The 13,145-nt window shown below is 31.3% G+C and overlaps 1 protein-coding gene across 9 annotated transcripts in view; it reads right to left on the reverse strand.

Annotated features, from left to right (window-relative positions):
* Positions 1-2,094: 2,094 nt before the first annotated feature.
* SEMA3A (semaphorin 3A) overlaps positions 2,095-13,145 on the reverse strand; it is a 636,674-nt gene continuing 625,623 nt past the window's right edge. For all 9 annotated transcript variants that reach the window (XM_074268519.1, XM_074268522.1, XM_074268521.1 and 6 more), the window contains 2 exons: positions 8,715-8,857; positions 2,095-6,027 (listed from right to left, as the gene is read on the reverse strand). In XM_074268519.1, the coding sequence (XP_074124620.1) occupies positions 5,572-6,027; positions 8,715-8,857 (599 nt within the window). In that variant the 3' untranslated portion in view covers positions 2,095-5,571. The remainder of the gene's footprint in view (positions 6,028-8,714; positions 8,858-13,145) is intronic.

Here is a 13,145-nt window from a genome sequence, read left to right on the forward strand (position 1 = left end):
GCAGGCAGAATCTTGGAAAATACCTTAGGAGTTGCAGGAAAGCCAACAATGGACAGATTGGAAAAGTAGTCAGATGAACATAAGATTTAAAGCAAAAAAAAAATCATAAAATACATCTCTCCCTTCACAGCCTCTCACTTCACACATAGCCAAATTGGTCAACAAGATCTGTTCATTTTATTTCCTCAGCATTACTTGAATCTATATCACCATTTTAATGCAGAGACTTGGCATCTCCTATTTTGATTGATGCCATTGCCTCTTGATTAGTCTCCCTCCTGCCTTCCCACTTCAGTGCGTAAAAAAGGTCTGACTATATTATTATTCCTATTCAATATTCAATAAACTTCTTGGGCTCACCACCTTCCTATCTTTGATATTCAAAACCCTACATAAACTATGCCCTCCTACCTTTCCAGTACTCTTACACACCTTATTCATCTTGAATGAATAAGAATCAGATCCACTGAAGCTGGGCTTGCTAACATTTCTTGTACAAAATACTCTGTCTCCCAATTGACTGAATTTTCATTGACTGTTTTCAATATATGTAATTCTGTCTTTCCTTTTCCCCATCTCTTGTCCTCCCTGAATCTGTTCAAGTCGCAGCTAAAATTCCACCTTTTATAAGAAGCCTTTTCTTATCTCATTTAATGCTAGTATCTCTCTCCTTTTAATTATTTCAATTTATCTTGTATAGATTCTGTTTGTACATAGCTATATGCATGATGTTTCTCCCATCCCATTAGTGAACTTTTGTTTTTGTTTTTGTTTTTGTTATGTGCCTTCTTTGTAATAGAAAGTGCTTAATACAGTGCCCCACACATAGTAGGTGCTTAATATGTTTATTGATTAGTTGACTCTCCTCCATATTCCATATTGCCACCATTCTAATATAATCCTTCATTATCATCTAATGATATTAAAATAATATCTTAAATGATCTTCCTGCTGTTTTCGTGATCTTTCATACAATTGCCAGTCATATCTTACATGGATCTAGTGATGTCATTTCTATGCTCAAAACTATTCAATTTCCTCACATGAATACCTGTCCCTTTAATTGTTATAAAATGTTTTTCATAAGTAGATCCCACCACTCCAGTATAATCTTAGACTACTCTCTTCCACATACTTTTTCCAATAGAATTATTCACTAGCCACTATTCAATTCTTGTAATTCCAACCTTCATGTTTCTTCTTCTGATTCCAATGTATAGAATATTCCTCCTACTCTCTTTTCACCTGCTTATTTTTTAATTGTCCTGTAATCTAACAAAAATATTGCCACTTCTATATTTGTCTTCACTGGTCCCTTTGTCCAGGAATATCATTTCCCTTTTTGGATTTCAAACAGCTCTCTACTTGTATCTAATAAACTAATTATGCTTTATTTGTATTATTGCTGGCTATATAATAACTGTCATAACTCTACAAGAGTAAGCTTTATGAAGGCAGGATATATTTTATTAATTATAAATTCTCACTACATAGTGGTAGGCTCAGCCAACTCTGTTTATAAATGTCTATATCTTTAATCCTAGACTTTTTATATTTACTTCTTGATTTTTGGTTTTGGATATACTCATATGTGCATGAGTTCATCTCTTCAGTTTTAAAATTACTTTAATAAATCAAAGCCTAGTAGCACAGTAAATGGCAAAAATAAATGTCAGAACTGTGGTTCCTTCTTTCTCATCTCCCCTCTTTCCTTGAACTGCTTAATTCAATAAATTACTTTTCTCTCCAACTTGTTTTAATTAAATATAACAATATATTATCTAAATGAATTAATGCTTATGTAATTACTTTAAGGAATTTCTGAAATACAGAAATATTTTTATCAAATGTAAATTGGTTAAAATTATTTTACATACTATATAGCCATAGAGTTAAAAGGAATCTTAGAAATTATTTAGTCAACTCTCATTTTACAAATGGGAATACCGAGTCCTTGACACTTCCTTAGTTTCACATAAGCTTGTATATAAAAGCTAGGATTTGACACCAGGCTTTTTGATATAAAATCTACTGCTTTCCCCAATTCATTATGTGGTTTATTTTCATGAAGTAAAACTAAAAACAAAAATTATATTGTTAAAAGTAATCCATTTTATATCTAATTGGTGTTATTTCAACCTAAGAGAATTGTGATGCCATTTATTTTAAGTAGCACATATCCTCATTTAAAAAAAATATTTCTAATGTTTTACATACTATTTTAAGTCAAACAAATTCTTTTCATTAAACCTTAAACAAAAAGAATAGGACTTTTGTCTTTAGAAAGACATGCTTTGTGTTTAAACAATACTATTATTTCGTAGGTACTCTTTAAAAAAATGATGATTGTTCCACACTTGACTGTCTCTTGTAAGGGCTCCAGAAAACAAAAATTGTTCATAATTATGACAAAAATCTTCATATAATTTCAATCACATAATATATGATGGATATTGAATTTAAATTAATACCATTTCAGTTGAGAAAAAATACACACATCACATTATCACAATGAGAACCTCTCAAGTATAACTACATTGAGGGAAGTCAATGTGCTGATTTCTTTAGCGTCATTAGTCTTGATCTGAAAGACCCTTCCAGCTTGTCTTCTTTCACACTACATGCTGGTGGGAAGAGTAAAGACATCCAAATTCCAATATTTTGAAGAAATGTGTATTTAACAACTGAATACATGCTAAAAGAAATAATTTACAGCAGCAATTCCATTTACATTTTGTCTCCAGTTCTCTAATTCCCATCTGAAATGCAGTGATAAATACAGAGATGGAGAAATTTACTATCTGGCAAAGAACATGCTTAGTGAATGGGCACACACCTTCTGCCCTTAAATAGCACATAAACCACCATATCACCTGCATGGTGAAATCTTGCATTTTGAAAGTATGTTGAACACATTGAAATGGAGTACCTATAGATAGCAGTACTTTACAGTGTACCCTCTTTTCTATTCAAAAGTATTTACATCTCTTTTGGCTAATGTGTAGGTAGCAAAAACTGAACTATTTAACACATACCATTGAAATCCACTAAATAATACATAAAATGATCGATCACATGCACTTTTTTTTTGCACTTTGACTTCAATCAGATTATGTAACTTTGCTCTGCAGTGATGCACATCATTTCTAGCTTTATATTTTTATTATATTTCTTTTGAAACTCATAATTCTTATGAACTTTTAAAGTAAATCTCATGTCCAATGATCCACAAAAATGCAAATGGAACAAAATTTGATTGATTTTTTTTTGGCATATACAAACTGCCTTCTCTGAATACACTTTGGCAGAAGATTTTGTTCACCTGAATATAATGTGTGTTGAAATCCTCAAACTAATGATTTATTGAGTCAAGCCAAGCCAATATTTTATCAAAGTGCTATAGCATTTCTTTCAAATAGTAGCAAATGAAATCAAAATGCATTCCAAAAAATGGAGGGCATCCCTGGAGTTATCACATATCCTCTGTTTTGAAGCTTAATGAGACACTGGATACTTCTGTTGATAACAAATGAACTCTTTTCAACTTAAAGATGTCCACATTTAGAATGAAATTCAATACTATCTTTTTAGTACAGTTGAGATATTTTATGAAAAATGCTAGAATGACCTATTTTCTGAGACCCTCCTTGTTATTTTGTCTGTAATTATATAAGATGTTTTATAAAGAAATATATCTTGAATGTGAAATGGCACAACATAATATTAGTCCATGAAGCTTTCCAATTGAATTCAAACTAATTTTTTAGCTTTTTTTGAAACACATGCCACCAAATTGATTATTCAAAGTGATCGTGAATACTGAAACTTTGCCTTCAACCTGTGAAATATTTCAGCTTATGGGGACTTTTAAAATTCACTGTATTCCACAGTGAGAAATTAGTGACAAATTAGAATCCTAAAATTACTATAGTCAGAACCCTGATGTCATGTCATTAATTACCATTTTTTTCTCCTTGAGAATTTTAAAAATCATAGGGAGAGATCCCCAGGAAAAGGCAATGCTATACAAAAATAATGTTCTATTGATAATGATTTGACTAATCCTAAGTACAACAATTCCCAATAGCAAGACAATATGGTAAACAATTTTTTGCTTGATTCTGGATGCTTTTTCACAAAACTGTTTTAGGAAATTAGTATTTTCATATTTCAAAAAAGTTGATATCTACAATTCTGTTATGTTTGGTTGAAATAAAAGTTCATTAAAAAGAAACTATTGCCTCAAGAAATGAGAGTTATGGGTAGTTAGGCTTTGTTGGTACTGATTCTCAATTGAGAAAGGCACTATTACTTCATAACCTCATTTGGGAATGTAGAATATCATAATATACTTGTTTTTCATCTTTTCATAGTTTTCCTATTTGACTTCCACTGAAACTAAGACAAATCTTTGCTATATATGAATTCTTTTGTGTGGATTTTCTACATTTATGGACAGAATTAAAAGAACATTTTTTTTTCTATTCAATCAACCAGAGAGTGGCGATAACTCTTAGGTAACATGTAATTCATTTGTTCTTCACTGATCTGTAATAAACAATTAAGATACATTTTTACCAAATTCTTTGCTGTTTCTTTGGGGGGTGGTGTTTGTATATGTCAGGAAATATAGTTTACATTTTTTATAGGTAATATTTAGAACGGAGAGGGAGTGAAAGGTTTCTATCTTTTCCTTTCTACAGAAAACTAAGGCATATTTTATACTTAGGTTTTCGGGATTAACTATTTAAGCTATATGCCATATAAAACATACAGGCTGTCTCTGTGACTTGGATGAAAGAATTTCCAAATGAGAAAAAAAAAAGCAGCACACAATTGGAATTTTAAAACAATAATTAAAAAGTACAATATTTGTAAGACAAAAGCCTATTCTAGTTTAGAAAAGAGCTAAGTTTTACTGCATATTTGTCATGGTACATTTAAATTATAGTTTTAATAAAATACATCTTTAGATCAAAGCTGAAAGAAGATATCAGTAGTAGATCAGTGTATTCCACTTTCTTCCTGGATGATGGGTAGTATATGCTTTTCATATTTCCACAAACCATTTCATTCAGTATCATTTTACTCCTCCAGTATGTATAAACAAGAGTATTGGTAGATAAAAAAATCATCTTTGTGTCCAACCAATTTTGGAATATTAATCAGCTTTGTAAATCCATGCAGGTTTTTTTTTTAATGCTTAGTTCAATAAAAATGGCATTGCTGATGACAGTTTTCCTTCTTTTAAAGGATAGTATGGCAAATGACATTTTTAAGTCTCAGGCAAAGAAAGCAAAACCTGTACAATGGTATCTTTGTAGGAAACATTGTCAACTAAATTGAATATCTATGTTCATCGTTGAATCTCCATAATATGTTGGTATTAGGATAGGAGTCTATTAGAAAGTTAGTCATGGACTTAATTTATACTTGGTGGAAATCAATTGGCTTTCCCACTATTGTAAACATCCACATAATGCCATGATTAAGTTCACGTATATTGCATTTTTTCCAGTTATCTGTTTAAACAAGTTTCTACTTAGGTGAGGTTTCCAGAGGTAATGCAGTTCAAACACTCCTGGGTGCCCTCTCAAATTCGTGGGTCCTCCTATTTCTACCTTTCTTATTTTCTTGTAGGTGTTTCCATTTATTACTATTCACCTGAGAATTGCCTGGCCTCTGTCTACGTTGTTTTCGGTCCCTTTTCCATACTTGTTCACAGAACTCATCCATTGTATTGAGGTTGGGATGGTTGATAAGTTGCATGAAGTCTCTGTACCAGACTTTCTGATTGGGAGTCATGCTATTTGAAATATCCTTGGTCTTAGAAGTATCACCATCATCGTCTTTATGAAGAAGCTCTTCTAAGTGATCTGTGTCAATGACTTCTAGGGTCACCTTAAGAAGAGTTTGCATGAAGCCATGTTCCACTGCATGACAGAGATAAATGCCTGAATCTTTCCTTTGTAGACTGCGTAGCAAAAGGCCTTGTTCAGTTTTGATGATACGCTCATCCACTCTGATCTGATGTATGAGAGGGAAAAAAAAAGAAAGAGGCATTCTAAATATCATCTATGGTATCTCAAATTCTAATTTTCTTTTATAAGCACAGCATGATAGTAGAATTTGGTTTATATTTTGGGAAAATCTTATAAACATTATAATTTATATCTCAATGAAAATGATATATAAAAAGGTTTAGCATTCCATAGAATGAAATAAGTAAAACAATACCATCCAATACAAATGGAGTGAGGTTTTTCCACTATAAAGTAAAATTTTATTATATATATTTTTATTATTATTTTATATGTATAATTATTTATATAAAAGATTTTTATATAAAAACCATTTCTTATACCCAAGATAATAGATGAAAGAATCAAATATCTTACTTTCTAAAACAATGTTAATGGAAAAAATATTATTTTGGGTAAAGGATGATATTGCAAGTGTAGCTTGAAAAAATAACAGTGATAACTACAATCCATGTTTTAGAAAATTCTGAAAAGCAATAGACTTGTAATAAGAGAAAATGAAAAAAAATTTTGATAATTGAGGAAATCAGAGCTGAGCCATTGAGTTGGGCAGACTTTATTATTATTATTATTATTATTATTATTAATAGTTAGGATGATGATAATTATTTGTTAAGTATATTTTGTTTTAGTAATTCTAATTATAAATATGCAATTTGGATAAATCAATTATCTGTTCTATAATAATTACTTATTCAATTTATAAATATAAACTAGCATTAATATTTATCTATCATCTATCTAACATACATAGTAGAGACTAAAAGACTATGCTTAATGCTTCATTGAAGATATGGGAGCATTAATTTATTTTTACAGTTTTTCTCTATTATGTGATTATGTATTTCTTCTGTTCATCTACCCTTTTAAGGAATTTTTCACTTTTATATCTATCAAGACCATCTAGTTATTGATACTGAAGCTTTTTTTTTTCAAAAGTTTTTGAAAGCCTGGCATATTTATTAACTCACCTTTCTTTTGGGAATTCTAATTTATAAAGATAGAAATGGTCATGTTCTTTCAAAAGGCCTTCTGTTAATTAAACAAATGTGTTTGATTTTCCTGAATTGATATCTTTGCATTATCTAACAAAACAGATGCTTCTTAAACTGCCTCTTATAATCAAAGACTCAACACAATAATTTGAAGACATATTATATCTTAATCTTGATATTAGTTTCTGTATTTGTATGGAAATTTTCATTTGAAAAATACAACCTTTTACCTTTCTTCCTCAAGGAAAAAAAATGGCCAAAGCAAGAATTTCATAGAAGAAAAGTATGACTGGACAAACCAAATTTCTTGTATAGTGATTATAAATACCTGGAAAGTTTAAGTAGGTGAGCTACATGGCCGGTCAAAATATACAGTGGAAAGACAATATATTAACATTGAAATTCATTCCAGGGGATAGCTATATGGACAAAAACTAGCTTAGTAAATTAGTTACATTAAGGGGAAATATACTCAAGAATTTGTTGATTTCATTACTAAAGAAGTTAATGGATTTTATCCTTTTTCTGATTATTCACTGCTTAGCTTTCGTGTGTGTGTGTGTGTGTGTGTGTGTGTGTGTGCATAAATTCTTGGTTCCGTACCTGATATGTTTGTATATTGAGTACTTTTCATACTTCCCCTTCTTCTCTGGGGATATTTTAGACTAGATCCAAAAGCAACATTATTGTAATTAGCAACAAGGTGGTGAAGGTTTAGAACCAATAAACCCTGGACAAGTCTTGAAGGCAGGAAAAACATCAAAAATTAATGATAGGGGCAGCTAGGTGGCACAGTAGATAAAGCACCAGACCTGAAGTCAGGAGGACCTGAGTTCAAATCTGGTCTCAGACACTTAATACTTCCTGATTGGGTAACCTTGGGCAAGTCACTCAGCAAAAAAAAAAATAAATAAATAAAATAATAATAATAATAATAATAATAACAACAACAATAATAATGATAGTGTCAGTTTATAAACTCCATAGAAAGATAGTTACCTAGCCATTACATCAATATTATCTTTTTATTTGATAATTAAAGCTCTTCACAATTTGGCCCCTTCCTATTGTTCTAGTCTTTTTACATAATAATCTGTTCCATAAAAGCTATTATCCATTCATGCTGGCCTGCTTGCTAGTCTTCATACATGATGCTGCATCATTGTGCCATTCAATCAATTGCCTCCTCCCATTTCTAGAATATTCTCCTTCACTTCCCTTTCTTAAAATATCTGGCTTTCTTCAAGTATGAATTCAAGTCCCACATTGCTCAGAAAGGCTTTCCTTTTACTGCCTCAGCTATTAATATTCTTCCCTTCTGAGGCAACCTTCCACTGACTCAGCAAATATTCTCTCTTTACCAATTTAGGTGCATAATTTCTCTCCTCATTAGAATGTAAGCTTTATGAGGGAAGGGAAGGGAAAAGACTGTTGTTTTTTCTTTCTACTTCCTCAAGTTAGTATAATGTTTTTCATATGGCAAATATAGTTATTGAATTATTTTGATTGCTTAATTGATGATTAAAAATGGGATAAGTATGTTGGTGCTAAATTTTTTCAAAAGGCAAAATGAAAAAACTAGCTAGGCTACCCATTATGACAAAAATAGGGAAATTATTAAGGAAGACTTTAATAATAAAAGTTGTGTTGAAGAATAAAATCTTTTGTAATCTTGTACCTCTTCTTTCCGTTCCTCATTTTGCCTCTGGAATTGCCAATATACTAGAGCACGTTGAGACTTGGGGCTGCATTCCAAGAATGTGCTACTGTTTTCTACTCCATAGATGATTTTTTCTTCAAAACCGTGGCCATTGTAGTTATCTGTCAGTTGATAAAAATAAATAAGTGAATGAATAAATGAAATGAAATGAAATGGGGGGAAAGTAAGAAAGAAAATGACCCTCAATTTCCAAATGCATTTACTTCTTCAGAAAGTCATTTTTATTGCCAAGTTTGTATGATATTTCAAACTGATGAGAATAGCAGTGAATGCATACAACAGGAAAGGTCTGAAAATTGAGTTTTCTATCTATGAAAACAAAATCATTTTTTTTGGATCATATGAAGCACATAGAGAGCTGGTCTTTTAGAAAGTAACATTTTATTAATACAATGCTGTATAGAATATAAATGTGCATATATGTTATAAGTAAATGTATGAAATTACTTTCAATGCAATATATTATGATATGCAGAAGTGAGTGACCAGAAGGTATTTAAGCACATGGGATTTAAACTATTTCTATTGGGCTGTGCATCTTTCTTTGCTAAACAAGAGCTGACCTGGGGTTGGCAGGAAGTTTATATTATATAATAAGTGCCCTATAATACTTTATAGGCTTGTTGGGAGGCCAAACGTGGGAATGTCTTTGAATACTTCAGAAGAATTATTGTTTTGATGTGACTCAGCTCTCCACTGGAACTGGTTATAAATAATCCATATTTTATTATACTAAGGAATTAGTGAATTGGAGAAAAGATAGGAAAAAAAGATATTTAAATAATATATATGAAAAGTAAAGGAAGAACAAAATCAATTTCCTAAGAAGGTTTTGTTATTTTACCCTTAACATAACCTTCCTCAGTGTGGTAAAGGAAACACATTCGATATCAACAGTATCACAAAAGGAGATGCTTGGTAAAACTCATTGGGAAAAAAAATTTATAATATTATATAATTATTTTTCTATGAGGATATACCACAAAATCTGCACCTGTTAATTTAACTGAAAAAAATGGTCAAAATATTTTTATATGTAAGAGAAGTTGACTTTGCAGAAATATGAAAGAAATATTTACTATCTCCCCTGCAGATAAACTCCTAATAATAACATAATATTTTCTTGTCTAATTTGAATAATGCTACTCTCTCACCAGTTACTTATTGTATTTCTTATTAGATTTAAACCTCTTTTGCTTCTTATCATATTTAAATTTCTCATGCTGTGTTTAAAGCTTCCCTAAAAGGATCACCTCTAACATCCTCCATCTTGAACTATCAATTTCCAACATTTTACATAGAGTACTTACATTTATATAGTGACTTAAATTTCACAAAGCACATTCTTTACATCTTTGGCAGGAAAGTATCTAAGTATCACTCCTCTCATTTCTCCAGAGACAGAAACCAAAATTCTAAAACTTTGATTATGTCATTTAAAGTTACAAAGCAGGTAAGAACCTGAGCTGAGATTCAAATCCAGATCCCTTGATTTCCAAGTCCAGCACTCCATGGGCTACGTCATTTTGCTTATAATCTCAAATAAACCAATGGCTGTTTTTTCTCCTTAACTTGAATTTTTATTCTTTTAAAAATTCTCTCCAAAGTGTGAAATTCCTTTAACAGATATTTATCTGATCCTTTTTTCACATAACAAATCTAACACATGGGGAAAAAAGATCTATAACAAATATGTTACTTAAAAAATATATATGGCACATCATCCTTTGACATTTTCATTCCTAGAATAGCTATTTTTCCTACTTCAACTTAAGTGCTACTAATATTTCTTTATCAAGTAGGTTTACAGTGGAAGAATCCAGTAGTGGCTTTACTATCATTCTCAACATGACTATTTTTGTAGAACATTAGCTTAATAGATGTTATTTCAGCCTTTCTATCAGTATCTCCATAAAGGCTTGAATACCTATTGGAGAATTTGAAGAGTTTGCTAGACATGAGTTATCCCCTAGCACGGTTCAGGAGATTTCTCTGGATTAAAGCACTGAAGTGGGCTAGAGTCAGAAAGAGAAATGAGCCCTTTGAGTATTTCATGAGGAGTTTTTGGAGAGTTGGGATAAGACCTAAGTAAATCCTTGTGTGAAATAATAACATTCACAATCTTCCCTCCAGTTCTTCCTTGAAGTTTTACAAATAAGTTTTCACTATAACTCGATGTCCATAATAGGTGCTAAGATCATTTGCCTATCAAGACATAAAAAGTGTTTGCTGGTTAAAATAGTTGATTTTCTTGTACTGGTAATCATTTTGTGTTTGTTAAATTTCTCTTTAAAATTACCATTTTTGTAATTGTAACATTCTTTTTGTCTTTCTCAGCATTTCTTCCACAATCATTGCAGAAAAGTAGTAACACACTTGGAAGGGTCAGAAAATCTATCTGCTAGTCTAGATCTTATTGGTTAGAATCTACATGATTCTAAGTGTTTGGAAATAGTGAGTTACAATAGTCCTTACTATCCCATGGTACAATTAGGAATCATAGATAGTAAGCTGTGATTTTATTGGTCTAGACAATGAGGAAACTCTCTCTCCTAATTTCTTTCTTCAATCATTTTCAGTTATGTATGATTCTTTGTGACCCCATTTAGGATTTTTTTGGGCAAAGATACTAGAATGACTTGGAATTTCCTTATTAAGCTCATTTTATTAAAGAGGAGACTGAAGCAAAAATAATTAAATAACTTGTCCAGGGTGAAACAGCTAATATACAAGTCAGTATTTTCATTCAAAGATTTGCTATCTGGATGACTAAGAATTTAAATGCCTTTCCCAGGGTAACAGAATCAGTTTTCTTTTTTTTTTTTTAAATCCTGTTTCCTTGGTTCCATGCCAGCTTTCTCTTCCCTACACCATGTTGTTCTAATATTTAAGTGATAATTCTGCCACATATGCCATTTTAGATATATATGTTCAGAGGCCAGTATTCATTCTGATAAAAAAATAGGTTTTTAGTAAATATCCAGTAAGCATATTTCTTCAAAAGTTTCAAACAAAATAGTTGGTTCATTCTTACTTGGATTATACCTGTGCAATTCTAAAATAATTCCCCAAGAAGTGTGAGGGGTAGAGAGAAGGATGTAATTAGCCAAGTAATTGAGTCACAGTAGATGTCTAGTGATCTGTCATCTCAGAAATACTTCCTAAGTGCACAGGATAGAATGAGTGACAGAAATAATCCTGTCCTACTATTTAACCCTATTTTCCTGTCTCTAAGAAAGAGTAGCACTAAACTATCTCCTGGCCAGTGGGCAACTGCCTGATTTGTAAAGATTTCTAAGAAAGGAAATTCCACAATCCCTCTTAGTCATCCACTGAGAAATATATTTCACACTTAGAATAAATTGGTTTTGGATGCAAACTTTTATGATGAAAATTATACCAATAGATAAGAGGGGTGTAGTTTTAAAATTGGCATAATGATTCCTCATGGGTTCTGCAATCAGAATAGTTAGACCAAAATGTTTGAGAGTAATAAAACATTAGGTTCCTTCTTAAATAACTACAGCATGTTTGGAGAATACAATGTTGCAATATGTAGCAGCTGTTAACGAAAAGAAATAATGTTTTTGAGGAAGTAATCTTTAATTAATCATTTCCTCTTGTAGTAGGATAATTTATGGAAACGAAATGAGGCTAATAAACCAGAAATAATGGGAGAAAGTTAAATAAATTGCTTCCTTTTGTAACAACAAAGATTCATGATATCCATCATTTTGTTGGATATATCACATTGCTAAAGGACATATTTAGCATTTGATTCTCCTCCAATACCACAGAAACAGAAGGCATCAGATTTCAGCTTTCAACTTATTTACTTTTCTATCTTAACCCTATAAATGTTTCTAGGAACTGAAATTTAATAGTGTACTTTTCAAGTGATTAAACATCACATTGAAGAAAATGACAAAGGAGAATTATTTAATACAGAGTTTGTCTTTCATGGGAATTTTAACCTTTGTTTTAATTTTTTTTAAAGACCCTGATCTTTTGATTTGGGAAAATTGAACTTTCTTAGACATGAGGTATAAAATGAAAGCCTCATTTTGTCAAAAGTTGCAGACCATTTAATCATATTAGCTCATTCATTCATTAGCAAGTAGATTCAACTGTTCAATTGTTGAACAAAAATCTTTTTATTTTTCATAATGATACTGAAACCCAATTGCCCATATTCATGTCTTGTTTGAAGTTTCTTCCATCAAGCTTCAATTTCAAGTCCCAGTTCCTCCATGAAAGTTTTTCTGACTTCCTCAATTAAAAGAAAAATTTCCTTTGCAAATTTTCCATAGTCCACTGCCTGGACTTCACCAAAGGACCACTCTTCCTTTCCTTTTTGTTATATGTGTCTTTCAGATCAAAACCTACTTG

Source organism: Sminthopsis crassicaudata, chromosome 5, assembly GCF_048593235.1.
Source record: "Sminthopsis crassicaudata isolate SCR6 chromosome 5, ASM4859323v1, whole genome shotgun sequence".
NCBI lineage: Eukaryota > Metazoa > Chordata > Mammalia > Dasyuromorphia > Dasyuridae > Sminthopsis > Sminthopsis crassicaudata.